The sequence below is a fragment of the Lampris incognitus genome, chromosome 14 (genome assembly GCF_029633865.1).
Source record: "Lampris incognitus isolate fLamInc1 chromosome 14, fLamInc1.hap2, whole genome shotgun sequence".
NCBI lineage: Eukaryota > Metazoa > Chordata > Actinopteri > Lampriformes > Lampridae > Lampris > Lampris incognitus.
Genome location: NC_079224.1, coordinates 1,750,571 through 1,777,854, shown reverse-complemented (window position 1 = coordinate 1,777,854; position 27,284 = coordinate 1,750,571). Strand labels below are relative to the sequence as shown.

General features: G+C 48.3%; 1 protein-coding gene across 1 annotated transcript in view; it reads left to right on the top strand.

The window, feature by feature from the left end:
* Window positions 1-27,284, top strand: part of cntnap2b (contactin associated protein 2b) — a 296,355-nt gene that overhangs the window by 66,974 nt on the left and 202,097 nt on the right. Inside the window, exon 8 of the mRNA XM_056293762.1 lies at window positions 7,787-8,045. Within this exon, the coding sequence (XP_056149737.1) occupies window positions 7,787-8,045 (259 nt within the window). The remainder of the gene's footprint in view (window positions 1-7,786; window positions 8,046-27,284) is intronic.

Genomic DNA, 27,284 nt, shown 5'->3' with positions numbered 1-27,284 from the left:
TCAAAGCGTTTCACTGGCTTTTTCTTAGGCGCTGCGTGGGCCTTCATCACCCTCTCGGACGTCTCGTCCGATGCTGTAGCATTAGCTACATCTTCTGCCGCCTCAAAGTTTCTCAATTTGGCCTTAAATTGTCCCAATGCCAACTCACTGTCGCCATGTGTCACCATTAGAGTGAATGGCTTATATCTCTCAGGTAACCCCCTCATCACCATGGCCATCATTAGTCCCTCACTCGGTGCGTCTCCCGCCCCTTTGAGAGCCGTAATGATTTGTTCAGCTCGGATAATGTATTCGGTGATCGTCTCATTATCAGCTTTCTTTAGCCCAGTCAATGTTACATACAGAGTGACAATCCGGGGTCTGCCCTTACCAATGTAATGTTCCCGCAACACCCGTAGACTCTCTCTACCGTTGTTCTTCGTTTCTCTGAAGATCAGTCCCAAGCTTGTGTTGTCCAATAAAGGCGCCAATGCGCAGTAGGCGTCCGCGTTCCGCTCCTCGTCTAGGGCCTGCTTTTCCGCTGTCAAAGGTCCCGCGGGCTCGGTAAGAATGGTGGTTTTCAGCCCCACACCATGCATGCAACAGAGCATTCGCTCTTCCCACAGTTCATACTCATCGGCCTGTCCGTTGAATGTGGGCCACCTGCTCTTCTTTCGCTCCATCTCCCTAGGTAGCGTTAGCTTAGCTTAGCGTTCCGTTAGCTTCCCGATAGCTTCTCCCGATGCTAACTAGCTTCACACTTGCTAACTTGCTACTCCGTGCTATCCTGCGCGCATCCCGCCATCCGAGGTTATCACACTTCGTGTACTTCTTTTATCAAACTACTAAATAATCCAACGTTATCTGGGCCCATAACCTGTTAGAAGACTAGACTAATACTTTATGTCTATCTCTGCGCAGATGAAGTAGATTATTAAACCGTTATAAAGAATCGTACTGACTACCGAACTTCTGCTGGAGGGAAAAATGTAGCCTCCGTTTATTCGGTAGTTTGGGGAGAATGAAGAAAAATGAACGGCGTCTCAGTGACGTAATCAATCCGCGCATGCAAGCGCAACACCGCTCACTTGTGGACAAACAAAGTCGTAAACAAAATAATAATACACAGTAACACATAGTCATACAAATACGCTGGTGTCATATCTCAACAAAACTCAAACCAGACGAACACATCCACTATTACACACAACCATGTAAAGATGAAACTAACTGACTACAAATCAATACGTTTAGCCTCATGCTAACTTACATTACAACTTCCATTGCCGCGCTAGCGGCTAGCTTCGGGCTAACTTATATTGCAATTCCCACTGACTTGCTAGCGGTTAGCATAAGGCTACGGATTAACTACAGAACGGACTTTCTCTTATTACTGATTTTCATGAACTTTCTCTGTAAACATTTATGAGAGAACTGAACATATAAATACTTACAGGCAAACGTTTTATGGCCAGACAATGAGAAAGAAAATAAATAAAAAATTGTCACATCTGCACAGGCTATGGCAACCGTTCAGGCACAATGCTAAAGTAAAGGCAAATGCACAATTGCAGTCAACTCCAAACACCGCCACAACACCGCTGCAGCCAGACAACACAATTATTATCATTATTATTAATATTATTATTATTATTAAACCCGCATACAGCACAATTGACATGGCAGGTCCCAGTTGCTAATGATAAAAAATATGTGTGTTATATTCTCTAGCTGTATGAGAGAAGAACTCCAAAGTCTTGAAGACAAGGCCATGGAAAAAGTCTGGATTTTGTATATTAGAAATAGCCAAGAACCCAGTGAAATTAACCCATCAACCCACTCATGGCTGAGATGGGGAGCAAGACATTTTTTTTTCATATTAAGCCCTGTTAATTACTATTATTATTATCATTATTGTTATTGTTATTATTATTATTAGTAGTAGTAGAAGTAGTAGTAGTAGTAGTATCAGAAATATATTCAATTACTTATTATTATTATTATTATTAGTAGTAGTAGTAGTAGTAAAAGCATACTGGTACCGATTTTCCAGCACAAGGGCGATGTGCAGAACTGTAGTAACTACAGAGGTATTGTAATGAATGAAAGGTCACGTGTTTAACTTGACCTACTCACGGGTGTACGTGCAGTGCGTGTGACGTAGACAGGAAGTTAGTAGCGCATGTGATGAAGGGGGTATGTCGGATGAACGCTAGTAAAAGCTACGCAGTTAAGAACCTACGAAGTCGGCTCGTTCTTGAATTATTCTTATGTCAGTAAGACAAGGCGTCTACGGACATTACATGGTGTCAGAATAGTCTGTGTATCTGAACACGAGCGGTCATGCCGAAGTTTTATCCGCCGAGTGAATTCAAGTTTGACTGCCCCGTTGAATGGCCGCAGTGGAAACAACGGTTTTCGCGCTTCAGGCTCGCGACAAAGCTGGATAAAGACGACGGGGAGATTCAAGTGAGTTCGCTGATTTATGCAATGGGCAGCGAGGCTGAAAAGATATTCAGCTCGTTTGACTTCGCGGCGGAGGGTGATAAAGTGGACTATGATATCGTACTGAAAAGGTTCGACGACTACTTTATTCCCCGCCGTAACATCATACATGAGAGGGCGTGCTTCTATCAACGTAGCCAGCAGCCAGGAGAGACAGCGGAGATGTACATCCGGACATTGTATGAGCTGTCTGAACACTGTGAGTTTGGGGACAAGAGGGATGAACATATCAGAGACCGTCTGGTAGTGGGCATAAAAGACAAAGTGCTCTCCCGTCAGTTCCAGCTCACAGCGGACCTTACTCTGGTGAAAGTCATTGAACAAGTGCGCCAGGCGGAGGCAATAACGAAGCAGCTCAGCCTCCAAGCTAACCAACCAGAGGCCCAGCTGGCTAACGTCAATGTTGTCCGACGGCGGGACGGACGGCAAAACAAAAAGGGCGGACAGCGTCATGGTGGCAGCAGACCTGCAACCAACAAAGTAGATGAATGCGGGAGGTGCGGCAAGACGCAGCACACCGATGAGCGGAAGTGTCCTGCAACGAACAGTAAGTGCAACAAGTGTCATAAAAAGGGACATTGGGAGCGTGTATGTCACTCTAAAGCGGTGAGAGAAGTCACTGAAGAGGTTAAACAGCTGTACTTTCTGGGAGAAGTTGGCAAAGAGAGCAGTCAGGAAGATTGGACTGTTAGTTTAACAATAAGTGATGTACCAATAACCTTTAAAATTGACACGGGGGCTGACGCTACTGTTATCAACCAAGGGACATTTAAAAAGCTGAAGCCAAACATAAAACTGGGACCTCCTGACACATGCTTCATAAGCCCAGGTGGAAACATCAGCTGCATAGGACAGTTTCAAGCCACAACCAACTACAAGGAGAAACAATACTCCTTTCCAGTGTATGTGATCAAAGGGAGAGGCAGCTGTCTGCTGAGTCATCCAGAGGCAGTGGAGATGGGTCTAGTGAAGCGGATGAATGAGGTCAGTGGAGTTTTCGGTTCAAGTGGACTGCTGAAAACAGACCCAGTGAAAATAGCTCTGGTGGAGGGTGCCCAGCCATACGCGGTGCATACAGCCAGATGGATACCACTGCCACTTGTACCACTGGTTAAGAAAGAACTGCAGCGCATGGAAAATGAGGGCATTATTGAAAAAGTGACTCAGCCCACAGAATGGTGCGCCGCTATGGTGCCGGTGCTGAAACCGAACAAGAAAGAGGTTCGCTGCTGCGCTGACCTCAGGAGGCTGAATCGAGCGGTGAAACGTGAGAAATACGTGCTGCCCACTATGGAGGAAATAATGCCAAGGCTCGCAGGGTCAAAGTTCTTCACAACGTTGGATGCAGCAAGTGGGTTTTACCAGATCCCCTTGCATGAAGACAGCAGGGGGCTCACCACTTTCATCACCCCATTTGGGAGGTATGCTTTCTGCCGCCTTCCATTTGGTATAACGAGTGCTCCAGAGATTTTCCAGAGAAAGATGGCGGAAACTCTGACCGGGCTAGAGGGCACAGAGGTGTACATGGATGACATCCTTATACATGGAGAGACTGAGGAAATCCATGACCGGCACCTAGCAGAGGCGCTGGGGGTCATTGAAACAGCAGGTCTCAAACTGAACCAAGCGAAATGCAAGTTCAAACAGAAACAAGGCCGCTTCCTTGGTCATATCATCAACGAGGCAGGCATCAGACCTGACCCGGACAAAGTGGCCGGAATAGAGAACTTTCCTCAGCCCCAGAACTCAAGAGGTTCCTCGGGATGGTGAACTATTTGGCAAAATACGTCCCAGAGCTGTCCACTGTAGGTCAGCCGCTTTATGGACTGCTTAAAGCAACGACAGAGTGGCTGTGGGGACCTGCACAGAACACAGCATTCCAAGACCTTAAAGCAGCACTCGCCACCGCCCCGGTACTCACCTTTTATGATGTCACTAAGGCTACGGTGGTGTCAGCAGATGCCAGCAGCTACGGGCTGGGGGGCGTTCTGCTCCAGCAGCACGGGGAACACTGGAAGCCCGTGGCCTACTGCTCCCGACGGCTGAGTGACGCAGAGACAAGGTACGCACAGATCGAGAAAGAGTGCTTAGCCAGCGTCTGGGCATGTGAAAGGTTCGAGAAGTACTTGTTTGGGCTTGACAATTTCAGACTTGTCACCGATCATAAACCACTAGTGCCTCTCATGAACAGCAAAGACTTGGATAATGTGCCCATTAGGTGCCAGAGACTGTTGATGAGGCTGATGCGTTTCAATGCAGTGGCTGAATACGCACCAGGCAAAACGTTAGCTGTGGCTGACGCACTCTCCAGAGGCCCAGAGCAGCGCTACGGAGATGGTGCTTCTCATGATGATGTTGCGGCACACATTGATGCCATCGTGGGCCAGGTGCCTGCCACACCTCAAAGGATGCAGGAGATAAAACAGAGCACGGATGGGGATCTGCAGCTCCAGACAGTGTTGGGCTTCATCAGACACGGCTGGCCTGAGTATGTCGATAAAGTGCCGGAGACAGTCAGAGACTTTTATCAAGTGAGAGGGGAGTTATCTGAGGTAGATGGTTTAGTCATCAGAGGCAGTCGTATCGTCATTCCCACAGAGATGAGGGAGGTGATCTTAGACAGAATACACGACGGGCACCAGGGGATAGTTAAGTGCAGAGAGAGAGCTAGCCAGTCAGTGTGGTGGCCCAAAATGACAGGGCACATTACAACAAAGATACAGCAATGTCAATTCTGCAGAGAACACAAGAACACACAAAGAAAAGAGCCTTTAATGTCAAGTGAGCTCCCATCCAGACCATGGCAGAAAGTTGGCATAGACCTGTGTGAGTACAAAAAGCAAAACTACTTGATAGTGTCTGACTATTATTCCAGGTTTTTGGAGATCCTAAATCTACCAACAACTACTAGCAGTCAGGTTGTAGCTAGGCTGAAGGCTACATTTGCACGTTTTGGTATCCCTGAAATTGTAGTTAGCGATAATGGGCCACAGCTAGTTTCAGAAGAGATGAGGAGGTTCAGTGAGGATTATGATTTCATCCATGTGACTTCAAGCCCACACTACCCCCAGAGTAATGGACAGGCAGAGAGGGCTGTTCAGATAGCCAAAAGCATATTAAGGCAGGAAGACCCTCTCCTCGCCCTGTTGACATACAGAGCTACACCCTCTTCTTCCACTAGAGCCAGTCCAGCGGAATTGCTCATGGGTAGGAGACTCAGAACCACCTTACCCACATTGCAGCATAACCTGAAACCGGCCTGGCCTAAAGAGGAACTGATCAAAACCGCTGACGCCGCAGCCAAATCGAGGCAGGCTTTCTACTACAACCGCAGGAACGGCGTGCGGACACTGCGCCCACTGAACTCGGGTGACGCAGTACTCACCAAACCTGATGGACAGAAAACATGGACAATGCCAGCAGTTGTTCACAGTCAGAGCTCCACTCCCAGATCCTACATAGTGGAGACAGCTCAAGGTGAACATTACAGAAGGAACAGGCGCCACCTGTTGGCCACACCTAAAACACTCACCTTTGTCAGCAGGGATCCTGACCATGTCACTCCAGGGGAGAGTGGAAACACGAATGAGTCCCGAACAGCAGAAATGCCAACTTCCACACCATATGTTACTCGCTCTGGCAGGGTGAGCAAGCCTGCAATCCGGCTGGATTTGTGAGGCGTATGGACTTGTGTACTGTGGGGGATTTTTTTTTTTTTTTGTGAAAAGGGGGGTGATATACAGGTTATAAAATCATCTTAGAGGGGGAGATGTAATGAATGAAAGGTCACGTGTTTAACTTGACCTACTCACGGGTGTACGTGCAGTGCGTGTGACGTAGACAGGAAGTTAGAAGCGCATGTGATGAAGGGTGTATGTCGGATGAACGCTAGTAAAAGCTACGCAGTTAAGAACCTACGAAGTCAGCTCGTTCTTGAATTATTCTTATGTCAGTAAGACAAGGCGTCTACGGACATTACAGGTATAAAGTTGATCAGCCACAGCATGAAGATATGGGAAAGAGTAATAGAAGCTAGGTTAAGAGGAGAGGTGATGATCAGCGAGCAGCAGTATGGTTTCATGCCAGGAAAGAGCACCACAGATGTGATGTTTGCTTTAAGAATGTTGATTGAGAAGTATAGAGAAGGCCATAAAGAGTTGCATTGTGTCTTTGTAGATTTAGAGAAAGCCTAAGACAGGGTGCCGAGAGAGGAGGTGTGGTATTGTATGAGGAAGTCGGGAGTTGCAGAGAAGTATGTAGGAGTGGTGCAGGATATGCATGAGGGAAGTGTGACAATGGTGAGGTGTGTGGTTGGAATGACAGATGGGTTCAAGGTGGAGGTGGGATTACATCAAGGATCAGCTCTGAGCCCTTTCTTGTTTGCAATGGTGATGGACAGGTTGACGGACGAGATCAGGCAGGAGTCTCCATGGACGATGATGTTCACGGATGACATTGTGATCTGTAGTGAGAGTAGGGTGGAGGTTGGGGAGAGCCTGGAGAGGTGGAGGTATGCACTGGAGAGAAGAGGAATGAAAGTCAGTAGGAGCAAGACGGAATACCTATGCGTGAATGAGAGGGAGGACAGTGGAATGGTCAGGATGCAAGGAGTAGAGGTGATGAAGGCATATGAGTTTAAATACTTGGGGTCAACTGTCCAAAGTAACGGGGAGTTCAGTAGAGAGGTGAAGAAGACAGTGCCGGCAGGGTGGAGTGGATGGAGAAGAGTGTCAGGAGCGATTTGCGACAGGTTTGGACATGTGTGGAGGAGAGATGGTGGGTATATTGGGAGAAGGATGCTGAATATGGAGTTGCCAGGGAAGAGGAGAAGAGGAAGGCCAAAGAGGAGGTGTATGGGTGTGGTGAGGGAAGACATGCAGGTGGCTGGTGTGACAGAGGAAGATGCAGAGGACAGGAAGAGATGGAAACAGATGATCCGCTGTGCCGACCCCTAACGGGAGCAGCTGAAAGTAGTAGTAGTAGTATTAGTAGTATCACAAAGATATTCAAATACTTATTCATTTTATTAAGTAAATTATGTGTCATTAGTAAAAATTGTTTATAAAATTTTAGATATTGACTATTTACCCACTTAACAATTATGATTATAATATGTTAATTACATTTGAATAAAATCTGGCTATATAATTTTGTAAGACTGTCTCTGTAGATTATGAGATGCTTTTAATGATAAGGGAATTATTTTTGCTTCTTTCTTTTTATAAGGCATAATATCGTACTTTTATTTCTTCCTTAAAACTAATTCCTATCCCACTCTCTTTTGCTCTTTCTCCCACTGTAGCATAACCTGACTTTTTCTTGCGCGGAGTCTCACTCCTTTCCAGTCTTCTTCAACTCCTCATCCTTTCTGCGGCTCCTGGGGCAGGGTGAGAGTGATATGTTGTCTGTCAGTCTGGCCTTTCGTACATGGAATCCCAGTGGGCTGTTGATGTACACCGTCCTGGCAGATGGCATGGTGGAAGTAGGGCTAACAGATGGCAAGGTGACCGTCTACATCAACGTGACACAGAAGAAAAAGACACGCATTGAGATCTCATCAGGTAAGGTTAAATTTATAAAGGAAAAATAGATGTGTAACAAAATCCTGGTGACTTAGGTTGAGGTCATGTACTGATGCTATCCTGGATTCAACATCTTGACAAAAAGTTAATAATGAGCAGTTATGATTTTTTTTAACCTTTATTTTCACCCAGACATATTTTGTGAGGCATGCATTCTCTCTTGCCCTTTATACTCTCAATTACACACGCATCCCGAATGTGAGTTGCTGTTTAACTGAAATCATCTACTTTTGAATTCAGCCCCATCAGAACGATAACATCTCTAAGTTCCTGGCATCTGTTCTTAACCAGTTGGTAGGCAGTGATTTTATTGTGGATAAGGTGAGGGACATCATCATGGAGGGGGATGAAACCGTGGTTTCTGGTGATGTTACATCTCTCTTCATGTGCATTCCTGTTGATGAAACAGTGGAGGTAGTCCATCTGAAATCACAAGACGACCCCCCCCCCCTTAGCCATTATTAAGGACCACCCTTAACAATGACTGTTAAGGGTGGTCCTTAACAATGACTGTTGTCTACACGCCAGAGAGCAGCGGTTGCTAGCTTATTTGTAGATACACTTAAATGGAGGTAAGACTGCTTAAACTTGACAAGTTATATTAAAGTGAAATATCCCTTTAACTTTGTGGCAAAGATGCTAGCTAGTGTGAATATTCCCAAACCAAACCAAACACATCATACATCTATATGGAGAAGACTGCTTAGTTAGATAATTCTCTTTTTAAGAAACATGAAGAAAAGTAAACACGTTCATTCAAAATTGATGGACCTTGAAGGCTAGTTGTATCACACGCACATGGGCAGTGGAATTGCACTGGTAGCGATCTTGCTGCCTAGAAACACAAGGTGACAATGCGTTGCATTTGCAAATAATAATAATAATAATAACAATGCATGGGAAGTGCATGGGAAGCTCCAGTCCATTATAAATCTAATGTAACCCACTTGGATAAGGAATAACCTGCAAGGATGATTAATAACCATCTAAGGTAAGTAGTAGTAGCCATAGGGTAAGTACACCTCTTTACTAGGCTCGTAGGAGTCGTGATTAACTGGACTGAGAAATAATAGGAGCCGGACAACCAGGATAAAATGGTAAGTAGAAATATTTAGTTTCAGATGAGAAAAAGAGAACAAATCTCTGACCAAGGCGCTCCGTGTAATTAAAATGTCTTTATTGGAACTTGGACATATCCAAAAAGGACCTAAAAATGCCCACGCGTAGCGGCTCGGGCCTTCTTCAGGGCAGAAACTACTAACCTTGGACCAAAGAGCACCCAACAAAAAAATATATTACTTAACTACGGAGAGGACTGAGCACGCCACTGACTCCAAACACATGTAGAAATATTTAGTGTTGTAGTTGCAACACTCAAAGGTACACATACAATTATACAATGCAATATACAATAATCCCTCAATGACCCGGGTCCTAATACAGTAAGCGCTTTTGGTTCAATAAAGAAAATAAAAATAAAAGTGTGTGTGTGTGTGGAAAGTCCTACCACACCAGGCGTGTGGGAGATTTGTGGGGTTAGATTCAGTGTCCTACCATACCAGACGTGTGGAAGATAGTAGGTGGAGAATCTTCTTTTTCTCTTGGTTCCCGAGCGGTGGCTCGCCAGTTCCTCGTCAGGAACAATCAATCACTCAAAAGACCCAACCTGTATTACAAACAGGGTTTAGTCACTATATCAATTATCAACTAACTGTACAGTAAATATTCTCACACAACTGTAACATATGCTTTCACAATTGAATAAACTCAATATATATATATATATATACACTACCGTTCAAAAGTTTGGGATCACCCAAACAATTTTGTGTTTTCCATGAAAAGTCACACTTATTCACCACCATATGTTGTGAAATGAATAGAAAATAGAGTCAAGACATTGACAAGGTTAGAAATAATGATTTGTATTTGAAATAAGATTTTTTTTACATCAAACTTTGCTTTCGTCAAAGAATCCTCCATTTGCAGCAATTACAGCATTGCAGACCTTTGGCATTCTAGCTGTTAATTTGTTGAGGTAATCTGGAGAAATTGCACCCCACGCTTCCAGAAGCAGCTCCCACAAGTTGGATTGGTTGGATGGGCACTTCTTTGAGCAGATTGAGTTTCTGGAGCATCACATTTGTGGGGTCAATTAAACGCTCAAAATGGCCAGAAAAAGAGAACTTTCATCTGAAACTCGACAGTCTATTCTTGTTCTTAGAAATGAAGGCTATTCCATGCGAGAAATTGCTAAGAAATTGAAGATTTCCTACACCGGTGTGTACTACTCCCTTCAGAGGACAGCACAAACAGGCTCTAACCAGAGTAGAAAAAGAAGTGGGAGGCCGCGTTTCATAACTGAGCAAGAAGATAAGTACATTAGAGTCTCTAGTTTGAGAAACAGACGCCTCACAGGTCCCCAACTGGCATCTTCATTAAATAGTACCTGTTAGAGCCTGTTTGTGCTGTCCTCTGAAGGGAGTAGTACACACCGGTGTAGGAAATCTTCAATTTCTTAGCAATTTCTCGCATGGAATAGCCTTCATTTCTAAGAACAAGAATAGACTGTCGAGTTTCAGATGAAAGTTCTCTTTTTCTGGCCATTTTGAGCGTTTAATTGACCCCACAAATGTGATGCTCCAGAAACTCAATCTGCTCAAAGAAGTGCCCATCCAACCAATCCAACTTGTGGGAGCTGCTTCTGGAAGCGTGGGGTGCAATTTCTCCAGATTACCTCAACAAATTAACAGCTAGAATGCCAAAGGTCTGCAATGCTGTAATTGCTGCAAATGGAGGATTCTTTAACGAAAGCAAAGTTTGATGTAAAAAAATCTTATTTCAAATAAAAATCATTATTTCTAACCTTGTCAATGTCTTGACTCTATTTTCTATTCATTTCACAACATATGGTGGTGAATAAGTATGACTTTTCATGGAAAACACGAAATTGTTTGGGTGATCCCAAACTTTTGAACGGTAGTGTGTATATATATATATATATATATATATATATATATATATATATATATATATATATATATATATATATATACAGCAAATTGCCTGTATACTACAAAATAATAGCCATTCAAAATAGCTACAGTCAGCTACAATGGTTTTGTAGTTCTGGCCCCTGGACTACTCTCGGTAAACGTTACACTCGAGTTCAAAAACAAACATACACATGTTCTTCTAACATTATGAAACATACTGACATGTGAAATAACCCAAAGTGAAGACTTTCTCTTCAGCCATTTTCAAGTAAAACGCTTTTTCCAAATTCACATTATGACGAGGTTAGCTACATCTTCCAGGCTGGCTAGTTAGCTTTTCATGCTCGCTACATCGCCTGACTCACCAAGACGAACGTTTCTCACGCAGCAACGATGCAGAAATTCCCCCGGAGCCCCGGTGGAAAACAGGAATGCTGGCGATGTCTCTAACTTTTATCAACTCAACTTAAGACTTCTCTGATAACAAATCAACACAAGGACACGAGACGACAGGACGATTGTCTCCCCGCTGATGGACAATGGCGAATTCTTTTGTTCACTCTTTTTTCCTCTCACTTTTAGCTCGAGAGATCGCATGTGTGTTTTCTGTGGCGCGTTCTAACAATCTCGCGCACACAGCAGCTGACTGCCATGGAGGCGGGACTTCCAGATAGGCAGACGCTTCTCATTGGCTAGAAAGCATAGCTCTACACAAATCAACCAAAACACAATATTAACCCTTTGCTGGGATAACTGGATCACATCTAACCAGATATTATTAATAACCCATTGTGTGACTGGGTTAAACTAACATAACATTAACATAACTTATGTCTTCTCAATAAAATGCATAATCGATTTGAAGCCTGCTTTAACTTAACGTTAGGTTTCTAGCTATGTTAGTGTAGAATGACGAGTGGTCAGACACTGGAGAACGTTTAACAGGTTTATTGATTGGAAAACAACTGAACTCTTTGTATGTAACCGGCAGACCGACTGCTGACGTACTTCCTGTAGCAGTAGTAGGCGGTTACCTTAGTTAGTACGGTGGCTGTGTCATGTCAAACGTGTGGCAACAAATACAATGTTCTACATCCTTTCTCTTTAGCTATGCTTCCAATCCTAAAAACACAAATAATAATCTGCAGGCAAGTATAACAATATAGTTCTGGCCATTACAGGTAAGTATGAAATAGAATGAATATGAGATGAAATGTATCTAAAGCCTAATGTCTGTTGTATGCATATGTAAGGTAGTAATGTAAATCCGCCACAGGGTGGCACTGTTACGCTGTATGTTCCCCTGGGAATGCCGCAAATGGCGATGTTTGTCCCTTTTGCAACACCGTACCCCTAAGTCTTGTCCCGGGCAAAAGGCTACGTTGATCAAATGTTTTTTTGTTTCTTCTGCCGGAAGCTGTGAGTATGATGAGGCCAGCGGCCAGCTGATTGATGAGAGGTGAAGTGTAAGCGAGTGCTAGTAAAGTGTCCAGGTCTCAGCCACGATCCCAAGCCTCCGCCTCCTTCCTTTTCCACGCAAACATCATACTACAACAAACACAACGCAGAGTCCCAGGGCGTGTAGGGAGACGACGGCCGAACGCAAAGTGCAGGTTACACATATAATCACACTCCCCCCCCCCAATAGCCCCTCTGATTGTTGTCCTTATACTCTTCATTGCATGTATTTTCTGTTTGGCTTACAAATGCGGCCTGCCCGTGTGATGTATGAGCCATCAACTGATTTCTGGGTAGGCTGGAAAGTCTTCTGAACAGTCTCTTGTTCACTGGTGTTTTGCTGCGAGTTTTGCTGAGGGTGCCTCTCGTGAGAGACTGGATGATTGTTGTGTCCATGTTGGTCAGTTGGTTGTTGGAGAATGATGCTGGGGTCACTAAGGTCAACCTGTGGTGGTGGTGGCTCCAAGACAGGGAGAATGTGTCTTCTGTTTCTTCTGTGCTCTTTCCCTACTGATTGTATGATGTAAGATCTTAGTTCTTGGCAGATGTTCTTTATTGCACCCATTCGGTCAAACCTTTGTGTTGGAACAAATACAATGTTCTACAGTTAGCCTTAGCAAACTTTAGCTTTCTGGCTAACGTTTGACCCGTTTGCTAAAAAGACACATTCACGTACCTTTCTTTGTGGATTTTGTAATGATTTTGTGGTGGTCATGTCACTGATTTTATGAGTTGCAGATCTTGCATACCGCTGTTCTCTTCTTACTACAGCCATCCACAACACAATCGTTGTACAGGCGCATCGGAATGATTTCAGAATTGTGTGTGTGTGTGTGTGTGTGTGTGTGTGTGTGTGTGTGTGTGTGTGTGTGTGTGTCTGTGTGCGCGCGCGTGCGTGCGTGCGTGTGGGGGGGGGCAACAATGATATAGTATATGCGTGTGCAGAGGTGTACTGTATAGTGCTCTAAGAGTGCACCGGCGCGCAGCTCTGTATGGCTGTATTTGCGATTTTAATACAATAAAGCACGTTATTGAAGACACGTGTCCGCCCCATCTTTTTACTTTTTTGCAGTTAGGCAGTCTCAATATAGCGTTCTGTGTTGAGCTTGAGAGCTTAAGTGATACATTGTATTCAGTTTTAAAATTTCTCTTTCTGCTGCCTACCCACTGGGTAGCGCTATAATTCAGATTCAGACATAAGCCAGCTAGTGCATGTGGGATTAGATACAAACATTTCTTGTTCAACTGACCTTTTGCGAGGTCCCACCCCCCCTTAGTTACTGTTGCTATGTCCATCAAGCTTTTCAGAACAATCCAGGAAGCAGCAGGAAAACCCCAAAACATGAAGGAAGAAATCAGCGCATTCCCAGAGAAAATAAGAGATGTATTTTGGAGTAATTCGTCCTTAATATCATCCTGTGAAAGGCAGAAGGGGTTACAGTATTCAGGAGGGACACATTCAGAATGTTAGAAGTAAAACTGACTTGCGTGGCTGCCGGGTGTGGCTGTAATTGAGGGTCAAGCTTACCGGTCGCAATCAAAGAATGAGGAACCCCATCAACCAATTCTGAAACACACTGTGGACCAGCTGTGCTCTTGCTCTGCAGGGTAAGTTAAATATTTCAGCTGTTATTGGTATGTGGGAGTGCAGGAATGAGGAGACGGAGAGATCGAGTCGAGTCAATTCCGTTTACTCGCCACACAAAACAACACCGATACAGCACAATCTCTCGTGGCAACCAGCTAACCGCTAGGCTGCTGAAAACATGGCTCCACCCCGGAAACTCTAAGCAGTGCCTAGGTCAGCACTCTGAATGTCTGCCTTAAAGGAGCAGCAGCCCCTGGTGAATCTACCCTCATTTGTGTATCACCACACAGCCCCCCCCCCCCCCAGAATTCACCATCACGAAAAAATGCAACACAACAGTACTCAGCGAAACACAAACAGCCAACAGGCGAACAGTCCTCAGTGAAACAGTCAACGTCTCGGGGGGCGGACCAGGCGGCCAAAACGGCTGCGCTGAATGGGTATGGGAGCGGGGGCAGGGGCAGTGGACAGAGCCGGAACCCGGGCAGGGGCCGAGGCTGGGCCAGGGGCCTGAGAAGGGGGGCATCCACGCTGCAAGGGCAGGGCCAGTTCGACCGGCCCGCCCAGGTCCAAATGGGCAGGCTTGAGACGGTCCACCGAGACCTGCTCCGGCTTGCCCCCCATGTCCACCACAAAGTTCTTAGGCCCCGCTTCCAGGACGCGGAAGGGCCTGTCGTAGGGGGGCTTCAGGGGGGTACGGTGGCTGTCGTGGCGGATGAAGACGTACTTGGCCAACAGCAGATCCTTGGGGACGTAGGACTGAGAGAGGCAGTGGTGAGATGTAGGGATTGGAGCGAAAGCGTTGGCACTGTCCCGGGCCACAGCCCAATAAGAAGCTGCTAACCAGGGGGCCACAGCATCCGGGAGAAACTCACCCGGGACATGCAGTGGCTGGCCGTAAACCAGCTCGGCAGATGAGGACTGGAGGTCTTCCTTGGGCGCAGAGCGAAGGCCGAGCATGACCCACGGGAGGCGATCGACCCAGTTGCTCTCCGTGAGGCTGGCACGACGAGCGGCCTTCCTAGACCGATGAAACCGCTCACAAAGTCCGTTGCCCTGCGGGTTGTACGCTGTGGTGCAATGGAGCTTCACCCCCAGCCCCTCCGCGACTGCAGTCCAGAGCTCCGACGTGAACTGCGGGCCCCTGTCAGAGGTGAGGTCAGCCGGCATGCCAAAATGGGCCACCCAGGATCCGATGAACGCCCGGGCCACCTCAGTAGATGTGGTCGATGAAAAGCTTCCGGCCACCTGGTGGTCCTGTCCACCATGGTGAGAAGGTGAGTGAACCCATGGGAGGGGGGCAGGGGGCCCACCAGGTCCACATTCACATGGTCAAAACGCCTCTCGGGCACCAGGAATGGCGCCAAGGGGGCTTTGGTATGACGGTGTACTTTGGAACACTGGCACGCCACGCAGGAGTCAGCCCAAGCCTTGACGTCCTTCCTGAGGCCGGGCCAGACGAACTTGGCCCCCACCAGCTTAGTGGACGCCTTCACACCTGGGTGGGAAAGGCCATGGATAACGTCAAAAACACGGCGCCGCCAGCTGGTGGGCACCATGGGGCGGGGCTGGCCCGTGGAAACGTCGCAGAGGAGCATGACGTTGGCGCTGTCAAACACCACATCCTCCAACCGGCTTGGTCTGCCGCCATGGCAGCATAATCGAGTCCGAAGTGAACGGACCTTGCCACCGCCGGGGAGAGGCAGTCAGCGACCAAGTTGTCCTTGCCAGCCACGTGCCGGATGTCCGTGGTAAACTCCGAGATGGCAGAGCGCTGACGCTGTTGGCGCCCAGACCACAGCTCGGAGGTCTTGGCCATGGCAAAAGTCAGTGGCTTGTGGTCGATGAAGGCAGTGAAATGGAGGCCTTCAAACAGGAAACTGAAGTGTCGGGGGACGAGGAAGAGACCCAGGAGCTCCCGGTTGAAGGTGCTGTACTTCTGCTCGTTGTCCTTAAGCTGTTTGCTAAAGAAGGCAATGGGATGCCAGGAGCCGCCCACACACTGCTCGCACACTGCCCCGACCGCACAGTCAGAGGCGTCGGTCGTGAGGGCAATCGGGGCAGGGGGGACGGGTGCGCCAGCAAAGCAGCATTGGCTAGCACAGCCTTGGCGTCGTCGAAAGCTTCGTCCATCCCCGGGGACCAGTCATACAAGGGCCGCATGCGGTGAGCTGCGCGGGGAATGAACCTGGTATAAAAGTTCACCATGCCCAAGAACTCCTGCAGGGACTTCACAGTGCGGGGGCGTGGAAAACTGGCGACGGCGTCCACTCTGGCAGGAAGCGGAACGGCTCCTTGCGGGGAGATGCGGTGGCCGAGGAAGTCGATGGACGACAGGCCAAACTGGCACTTGGCTGGGTTGACTATGAGTCCATGCGCACTGAGCCGCTCGAACAACTGCCGGAGCTGCGTCAGTTGCTCCTCCGCGGACGCGCTGGCCACGAGAGTGTCATCCAAGTAAACCAACGAGAACGGCATATCCCGTAGCACAGAGTCCATCAGCCGCTGGAACGTCTGCGCTGCCCCCTTGAGACCTAAAGGCATCTGCAGGAACTCGAAGAGTCCAAATGGCGTGATGACCACTGTCTTGGGCACGTCCCGAGGGTGGACTGGTACCTGGTGGTAGCCCCGCACCAAATCTACTTTGGAAAAGATGGTGGCCCCCGCCAAGTGGGCGGAAAAGTCCTGTATGTGCGTGACAGGGTACCAGTCAGGGGTTGTGGCGTTGTTCAGACGGCGAAAATCGCCGAAGGGGCGCCAACCGCCGTCAGCCTTAGAAACCATGTGCAGGGGGAGGACCACGGGCTATCCGAGCGGCGCACAATGCCGAGGCGTTCCATGGTGGCAAACTCCTCCTTGGCGATCGCGAGCTTAGCAGAGTCGCGCATGTTTGACAGGCCGAGCGTCCCTGCACCTCTCAATGTGCACGGGTATGTAGCGAAAGAGACAGCGTCGATCAAGCGACAGTTCGTAACATCCACCAGCAGCCTGAAGGCGCACAGGAGGGGAACCGACACCGCGGCCATAACGAAGTCCCAGCCGAAACGCCGCCCGCCGAAACACACCTCCACATACCTGGTGCCGTAGGTACGTATGGGCGTGCCGTTCGCGGCATCCATCGGGGGGCCTTGTCCGCCGGCCATGGTGTCCGCGGCCGATGCAGGCAGGATGCCACGCTGAGCGCCCGAATCGACCAGCAGCCGCCGGCCAGATAAGGCGTCCTTGATAAACAACATAGCTGCTATGAGCTCCGACCCTGGTGTTTCCCTGGATGCTGAAGCTGCATGGCGGGCGACACTGGGCACCAAACTGGGCACCAAACCTGTTGTGGAATAACACAGCCCACTGTGACGCTGGCGGCGGGCAGCCGCGGTGCCCACTGCGTCCTCCAGAGGTGGGGGCGAGGTCTGGGTGAGGAGCATCGCATGAACGAACTGCTGCCGGTTGGCGAGGGAAACTCTGTCCGCTTCCGCACCCAGAGCGCGGTTGTCTTTGGTGGAGGAGAGGGGGGAGCTGGCTAGCGCTGTGCGCACAGGCGCTGGGAGCTGCCGTAGAAAAATATGGGTGAAAATGAAGGAGGGGTCCGCCGAGCCCAAAACGGCCAACATCTTCTCCAGCAGCTCGGAAGGTTTGCTATCGCCGAGTCCGTTGAGTGACAACAGGCGATCTGCCTTCTCCATCTCCGACAGCTCAAAGAGCTGCAAAAGGAATGCCTTGAGTGCGCCGTATTTCCCCACAGCCGGGGGGCTTCCAGTAGCCCCATAGCTCGGGCCGTCGTCTGGGCATCCAACGCCGCCACCACATGGAAATACCTCGTAACGTCCCGCGTTATTCCTCCCAGCTCGAACTGGGCTTCAATGTGCTGAAACCATGGCCGGGGACTGTGTTGCCAAAACTCGGGCAACTTCACCGTTGCTGCTGAGATGCTAGCGCTAATATGAGCCATCCCGTTAGCATCACCCGGAGCCGGAGCGGTGTCGTCATCGCTTTGGGTCGACATGTTCGTTGTCAACGTGCGGGGTCACCAATGTGGGAGTGCAGGAATGAGGAGACGGAGAGATCAAGTCGAGTCAATTCCGTTTACTCGCCACACAAAACGACACCGATACAACAGAGTCTCTCGTGGCAACCAGCTAACCACTAGGTTGCTGCAAACATGGCTCCACCCCGGAAACTCTAAGCAGTGCCTACGTCAGTACTCTGAATGTCTGCCTTAAAGGAGCAGCAGCCCCTGCTGAATCTACCCTCAATTGTGTATCACCACAGGTATATTTTCAATAACCCATGTCAGCATCGCTGTATTATATTGTTGATTTTGACCAAGGTTCCCCATGGTGTTCTTTTATCCAGGCTTTTTCGGGGGTTCTGTATGGGCTCCTGGGGGTCGCAGGGCGGCCAGGGACATGCCCCGGGGCCGGGAGAACCGCCCCATGATTTTTTTTAACCTTCGGACCAGAACTTTGCTGTACTTCCTCATTCCACCACCAAGTCTCCTTGTCTTCCTTCCTCTGTCCTGATGACACACCAAGTGCCTTCCTAGCTGTCTCCCTCACTATTTCTGCAGTGGTTGCCCAGTCATCTGGCAACTCTTCACTACCACCCAGTGCCTGTCTTAACTCCTGCCTGAACTCCACACAACAGTCTTTCTTCTTCAACTTCCACCATTTGATCTTCATCTGTGTCTTCACTCGCTTCCTCTTCTTGGTCTCCAAAGTCATCATACAGACCACCATCCGATGCTGCCTAGCTACGTTCTCCCCTGTCATCACCTTGCAGTCTCCAATCCCTTTTAGATCGCGCCTTCTACATAAGATATAGTTGACCTGTGTGCACTTTCCTCCACTCTTGTACGTCACCCTGTGTTCCTCCCTCTTCTTGAAATACTCTTCTCTCTTCTTCCACCCATAACAACCACAAGGAAACTCAAAACCAGTGTAGAAAAACACCACTAAGTGCACAAACATTACAAAAGGCACAGAACATAAGGCACTACAGGATAGAACAGTAACAGAACCTGAAACACGCTGCAAAGGCAGAACACACAGACCCTGAAGGAATTATGGGAATGTCCAACAGTGGCGTGGATGAATAAACAAGAACGCTACAAAGCAACAAAGTCCTTCAACCACGTGGGAGGTCTGCGGGAGCGGCTGGAACACCGAGGAGCCCCACCTGAATAGTCCCATGGGTTTCTTCATCATGCTTATCACTAATTTGACCAGCAGAGTGTTCGTCAGGAGGAACATAATTGAGAACTCCAGTGGGCAGAAAGGGCGCTGGAGCATGCTCGGATATGGCAGGGAGAATGTTGGGTCCCTGGGGAGGGGAGACATCAGTATCCGTTTCAGATGTGTCCTCGTCTGCGTCATCACAGAAGATCACGTCAGCAGCGTCTCTCGCCACCTGGTAGCAATCACTCAATCGATCCCTGTACGAAGTGCGACGGAGTTGGGTACTTGTGAACTTCTGCACGTTGCACCGTGACCCATCAACGCTGATGACAAGGTATCTGTCTCGGGCTCTAGACTTATTTCGATTGCTATAGACATATACAAGGTCGCCAGGACGGACTATGAAAGGCGATGCAACATAACCAGTGGGAGATTTGGCTTTCATGCCATTTTTTCATTTAATGATGTCCCGGTCGTTGATAGGCAACTAATTGTGGGAGAACTGGTCCCTCTGTAATAGCATCTCACGGGCAGACAAACCGCGGAATCTGATGCGGCTGTTCAAGTGGGCAGTGGCAACTGACAGAAACAGGGGGGGGGGGGTGACAGCTCTGCAATTGGCCTCAAGACGCAGTATTTAGCCCTGGTGCTCCTGAATGGCCTTCTCAGCGACAGGATTTTTATTGATGTTCCTAGTGTTGCCGACCTCAACAGTCAGCCTATGCCTGGCAAGTGCCGTGTCGCCACCCAACGCCACAAAGCCAGGAGCCGGGTCAGTTCTGATCACAACAAATAGACCATCCAGCAGCCGCAAGCCAATATACAAGCAAATCAGCGCATCATGAAGGGTCTGGAGCATCACGAAGGGTCTGCCGTTCATCTTCAATGAGAGTGGACGCCGTGAAAGAGGTGACACGCTCACGGACCACAAGAATGAGCTGGTGCTCACATTTGAACACATTGCCTGCAAAGGATGCACCGACGATGACTGGCGGATCACATGTTGACTGGTCCACCACAAAGGCAGGGGCATTCTTAAGTGCAGCACATTGGTGACAACCCTCAGTGACACGTTGCATCTATGTCCAGAGCATAGAAATACCATTGCATAACCAATCTCAGCTGGCCAGCTGTAGGGTGATCAAGTTTTATATGAAGGGACATAAGGAGGTCATCCAGGACCAACCTTCGAATTGATAGTCAGCTGAGGAACCAAGGGGGGTATGGTGACACACCACTAAAAGACCATCGTTGGATAATGTGGCTACATTCAGGTAACGTTTAACATCACGTATGTTAGTTAGCTTCTTTGAGGGGAGGGTGCCTTGGTGGAGGTGAGCACATGTCCTTCGGAGGTCAGAGCACTCAGCCTGTATGGCCAGCCATGCTGATCTGTTGGTAAAGGGGAGTTTTGGGGATCCCTGAAGAATGCCCTCAGCCGTAACCTGGTGAACAACAGACTCCACAGAGGTGCGGATGAAAGTGTAGATCTGGCAGGTGGTATTGTCAGTCAGGAGCATTGCGCCTGGCAAAATCAGAAGGCAGTATCACTGTACCAGCTACATGCCGAATGGAGACTTGAAGGGAGACTTCTGTCTTCTGGCTGTAGACAGAAAGGTAGTTACACGGGGGCTAGCTGAGAACTCTCCTCTGCATAGCTTTTCAAAGGCTTGTACGCAAAGCTTGCTGTTTGTTAACACACAGGTTTTCTTTGAGGACTGGATTATGTATGGGCTAAAGTGCTTCAGTGCAGCAGCAATAGATAGGGCCTCTACCTCGCATGGTAGCCAAATAGGCTGGTTCTTGCAGAGTTTAGCACTAAAGTAGCCTGCAATTTTCACTGAATTTTGACGAGTGATATAAAGTGTGGCTCCAAGACCAGGCTCCCTGACTGCACCATCAGTGACGATCCAGAGCTGGTCCTCTGGTTGAGGCAATGTAATTGAGTGGTTAGTGGCCAGGGCTTTCCGTGCATTGTTGAAGGTAAACAGAAGTTCATCTGACCACGTTATCACATCCTTTGACTCACGGCCAGCAATGATGTCATCCAGTGGGGCCAGGACGGATGCACAGCCCTTAATCACACGGGCAAGTACCTTGTATGAACCAATGAATGATCGAAGGCCAGCCACATTCTTAGGAGGGGAGCATGCAGCTAATGCAGCAACACGGTGGGGGCTGGCCTGGGTGGTCTCATGACGCCACAACCAGCCCAGGATGTTTGTTTGATGAGGGGCACCAACTGTCTTTGCAGCCGATAAGTTGAGTCCACAATGTCGCTATGCTGACAACAATCCCTTCCAGACACCAAGCAGATCTTCAAGAGTATGTGCCCCACAATACAAATCATCCGTAACCTTGGCCACTTTACCCTGTCCCCGTGGCCAGATTAACCCACCAGGGGGCCCCGGGGCACGCACGTCCATTGCCCCCCCCCCCCGCCCCGTCTAGACTAGCTTGGTCTAGTCAGAAAGGCACGAACTGATGAAGCCTCTTGAATGAGAGGCGAAACGTTTTCACGGACATTCTGTTTTTAGTTTTTCTCTCAAAGTGATAGGAATATTTCTAAGTGAGTGGATATGAAAATCTACTTAAACATCTCATCTCATCTCATCTTCAGCCGCTTTTCCGTACTCCAGATGTCCCTCTCCCCAGCAATACCCTCCAGCTCCTGGGGATCCCAAGGCGTTCCCAGGCCAGATTTGACATGAAGGCCCTCAAGCGTGTTCTGGGTCTACCCCGGGGTCTCCCCCAAGTTGGCCGTGCCTGGTAAACCTCCAAAGGAAGGCGCCCAGGAGGCATCCTAATCAGATGCCCGAACCACCCCAACTGGCTCCTTTCGACACGAAGGAGCACCAGCTCTTCTCCAAACTCCCTCCGGATGTCCCAGCTCCTCACCCTATCTCTAAGGCTGAGCCCAGACACCCTACCGGAGGAAACTCATTTCAGCCGCTTGTATCCGCGATCTCACCCTTTCGGTCACTATCCAAAGCTCATGACCATAGGTGAGGATTGGATCGAAGATTGACTGGTAAATTGAGAGCTTTGCCTCCCGGCTCAGCTCCGTCTTTGCCACAATGGTCCGGTACAACGTCCGCATTACTGCTGATGCTGCACCAATCCGCCTGTCAATCTCCCGCTCCATCCTACCCTCCTGGACAAGACCCCGAGATATTTGAACTCCTTCACTTGAGGCAACAACTCATCTCCAACCTGGAGGGAGCAAACCACCATTTTCCGGTAGAGAACCATGGCCTCAGACTTGGAGGTGCTGACTCTCATCCCGGCCATTTCACACTCAGCTGCAAACTGCCCCAGTGCGTGCCGGAGGTCGCGTGCTGGTGAAGCCAACAAAACCACATCATCTGCCAAGAGCAGAGATTAATTTCTGAGGTTCCCAAAACGGACACACTCCTCACCTTGGCTGCGCCTTGAGATCATGTCCATGAATATCTCAAATAGAATCGGAGACAAGGGACAACCTTGGCGGAGTCCGACACCCACCGAAAACGCGTTTGACTTTGTGCCAAGATGTGGGCACAGCTCTCACTTTGGTTATACAAGGACCGGATGGCTTGTAGCAACTGTCCCGGGGTGCACGGTCATGAGCCTTCTCAAGGCTTACAAAACACATGTAGACTGGCTGGTCAAACTCCCATGCCCCCCTCAGCACTTCCGCAAGGGTAAAGAGTTAGTCCGTTGTTCCACAGCCAGGACGGAATCCGCATTGTTCCTCCTGGATCTGAGGTTCAGCAATCGGTCAGAGCCTCCTTTCGAGCAGACTTTCGAGTAGACTTTCCCAGGGAGGCTGAACAATGTGATGCCCCGATAATTGGAGCACACCCTCCGGTCCCCCTTTTTGAATATGAGAACCACCACCCCAGTCTGACACTCCACAGGTACTGTCCCCGACCTCCATGCGACACTGAAGAGGCGTGTCAACCAAGACAGCCCAACAATGTCCAGAGCCTTCAGCATCAGGGCCAATCTCATCCACACCCGGCGCCTTGCCACCGAGGAGCTTTTTAAGTCAGGGACCCCTGCCAGGGTTATGGGTTGTGTAAGGGCTGGTATAACTATCCTGACAAACTAAACTAAATAAAAGAGAAGAGCCTTATGGCTGACGCGTGTTCCACTTTTCTGTTTAGTCCAAGAGTGATTCTTCCTTTGCGTTTTAAATATTTATTTAAACTGGCTAGAAGACATACAGTGAAATAATGAATTGCATCCATTAATTAATAACCTTTATCCTGACCTAATACACGTATGCACAAATACACGTAGGCTATGCACGTTCAGAAAAACCGTGTGGCACCAGTCCTCCCTCTAGGTAACTCGATATTCCGCTTACTTCCCTTAACCAGAGCGCGTTAACCCAGGAACACTCTTCTTAAAGTGACATGCACCTATTGAAGACTAAAGAGCAAACTTAATACATACATAAATAACGCAGTTACCTAAAGTATGCAATGTGTAAAAAAATATGTATTTAAACTAATTGTTCAAATTACTAATTAAAACATTAATTATTAACCATTAGGAGACATTTGGCTCCTATATTACAAGCCCCTAATTGTTCTGATAATGCTAAAGTCTACCGCATCCATAACAAATTCCATATCAATTACATCAATACGCAAAATGAACAGGCATTTGTATTATCAAACATCTGACCTTACAAAATATGAAAAGGAAGTGCTTGGTAAGCACACAGTCCAATATTTCGCCAGTCAGCTTGACAGGTCCATTTTCTGAAAGGAGAGAGAGAGAGAGAGAGAGAGAGAGAGAGAGAGAGAGAGAGAGAGAGAGAGAGAGAGAGAGAGAGAGAGAGAGAGAGAGAGAGAGAGAGAGAGAGAGAGAAGAGAAGAGACAGACAGAGGTTTCCAGCACATGGCTCATCGTGGGGGCTCAGTCTTTACCACCTGCCCATTCAGATTCCATGAGGAGACAGATCTTTGTGATGTGTCTGTCCAAGATGTTGGTCTTTGTCTTGATGCGAACTCTGCGAACAAGCCCCTTCGTGTCTGGAATCGCCTCAATGACTTTTCCCATAATTCACGAATTTCTTGGAGCACAGTCATCCGCCAGAAGAACCACATCTCCTTCTGCAAAGTTTCTTGATGCTGTGGACCGTCGTTGCCGCTCCTGGAGTTGAGGTAGGTACTCTTTAATCCATCTCTTCCAAAACAAATCCGACATATATTGCACCTGCCCTCATCTACGCCGTGAGTAGAGATCATCCTTGTCGAATAATCATGGTGGTAATGATGGTTTCACCTTCAGCAGCAGGAGATGATTATGCACCAGTCCCTCCAAGTCATCTGGGTCACCAGATGACTTTGTGATAAGTCGGCTGTTGATGATCAACTCAACCTCACATAAGACTGTGTGAATGTTTCCTTCATCAAGGACTTGTTCTCTCACAGTGGAATTCAGCACCTTTCTAACTGATCTTATTAACCGCTCCCACACTCCGCCATTATGAGAAACTTTGGGATGGTTAAATGTCCATTTAATCCCATATTGATGAAACAAATGCTGAAATTTGGAGGTGTTCCAGTCAGCAATGGCTGCCTTCAGCTCACGATTTGCCCCAACAAAGTTCGTCCCATTATCTGAACAAAGCTCTTTCACTTGTCCTCTCCTTGCTGTGAAGTGCTGGACTGCGTTTGTGCATGAGTCTGTGTCCAATGATGAGGCAAGCTCAATGTGAGCTGCGCGAACAGCTAAACAAGTGAATATAACACCATATCTCTGTGTGAGGCTTCTTCCACGTTTCACCTCAAATGGTGCGAAATAGTCCACCCCAACTCTGGTGAAGGGTGGATCATCTGGCATGAACTGATCTCGTGGAAGATCAGCCATTAGTTGTTTCCCAACTGTTCCATGTAAGCGACGGCATGTAACACACTTTGAGAGAACCTTTCGAATGGCTGTGTTGGCACTAGGGATCCAAAATCTCTGTCGCAGTTCGGAGAGCATATGATTGCGGCCTCCATGTCCAGTTTCCTCATTGATCTGTCATAGAACTACATCAACAATGGGAAAGTCTCTAGACAGAATGACAGGCTGCTTACAACTTTCTGGCATAGCCGCTCGACATAGCCTTCCACCAACTCGCAACAGACCATCTTGAAACACAGCGTTCAGCTTATACAAGTGGCTACTGCGCTTCACATTCTGTCCATTGAGTAGAGCTAAAATCTCATCAGAGAACTTATCTTTCTGACATAATTTGATCACATCAAGCTCTGCTTCGTTGAGGTCTTCCACTGAAATGCATGTATGCTTGAAGATTGCTTTAAAACTATCAATATCCCTTTGGATCAGCTGGACCTGTTGACCATTGGCTGCACACAGCTCTTTACGTTTTCGACAGAGCCCCAAAAATAAAGCTTTGAGCTTCAAGAACCAGGCCACACTTCGTCTCAGCTTCATCCACGATGAGAAATGGTTAATCAGTCTCTTGAATGTAGTCATATTTTCTTCCACCTTTTACGGAATTTACCTTGACTCTTTTGATCTCAGGATCATCTGAACTGATTTCTGTATGACTCACTGGAATCCTTGGCCAGTACTCAACTGGACCGAAGAGGAAATCTGGACCGGACAGCCAAGCTTTGTTCTTCATGAATTCTTCCACCTTTTGCCCCCTTGAGGCGCAGTCGGCTGGATTATTATCAGTGGTGACGTGTATCCACTGTTCTACTTCAGAGCCTTTCAGAATAGCTGGAACTCTGTTCACAACAAATGTACGGAAATGCGTGATCTCAATATGGCGAGATACCTGGGTACCACTGTACTGTCAGTCCAAAAGATCGACTCTGCAAGATCCAGTTGTAGCTCTCTTCTCAAAACACCATCCATTTTCACAGCTACTGTCACTGCAGTCAGCTCCATATGGGGAATGGTAGGTTGCCTGAGAGGCGCCACTCTGGATTTGCCCATCATAAATGCATAATGCATCTTGTTATCCATGTTCCGCAACAAAAGGTAACTGACTGACCCATATACGTCTTCATTTGCATCGGCAAAGTGATGTAATTGCACGAATGCATGTACTCCAAAACTCTCAGGTTTCAGACATCTTGGAACTGAGAAGTGTTCCAAAGCTGGAAGGCCAGCTAACCAGTCAGAACACCTCTTCTTAATGTGTTCAGGTAGGTCGTCATCCCATCCGATCTTCAGTCTGCATAGGTCTTGCAGAATAGTCTTTGCTGGCAAAACCACTGTTGCCAGAATGCGTAATGGATCGTAGACTGAACCAACAATGGAAAGCAGTCCTACTCTGGTAAAAGGGTTATCTCTGATGGTGATCTTAAACTTAAATGTGTCTGACTCAACACACCAGATGAGACCAAGGTGTTACGGCTCGCCCACTCCGCGCCGTGGCCCGCCCACCCCGCACCGGCAGCCAATCAGCTCGTCAGGGCCGGGCTTAGTCGTCAGGGCTGGGCTTACGTTTGCTGGTCTCCAAGCGCCCGTTGTCAGTTCGTGCCGTAACCTCCTCACAGGAGTGGTTACTCTTCCCTCCCGGTGCATTTCTCTCCGAGTTTATCTCAGCCCTTGGTTTACTGTTTTCTTTGTGAAGTTTCCCTGTGGAAGTATCCTGCCGTGTTCCCAGTTTGGATTACCCGTGAGTTTTTTTCTTGGACTTCCTGTTTTCTTAGTCGCTCATTGCCCTCCTGTGTTGACCGTTGTATGAGCTCATAATAAAGTACGCCAGATTCAGCTAACCCCATCTCTGCCTGGTGTCGTGCGCTTGGGGTCTTCCACAAACCCTAACAGTACGAACTGACCATGATGACCCCAGCCGGCACAGAGAGCGTACCGACCAGTCCGGTTCAAGCAGCTCTCATCAGACAGATCCAACTGACCAACTCCCACACCCAGCAGCTAGAGGCGGCCTCTGCTACGGTGAGGGATCTTCAGACTCAGGTCCAGCCCCTCCAGGCCTCTGCGGGTAACCTAACGAGCCAGCAGGCGGTGTTGGCGAGCCAACAAG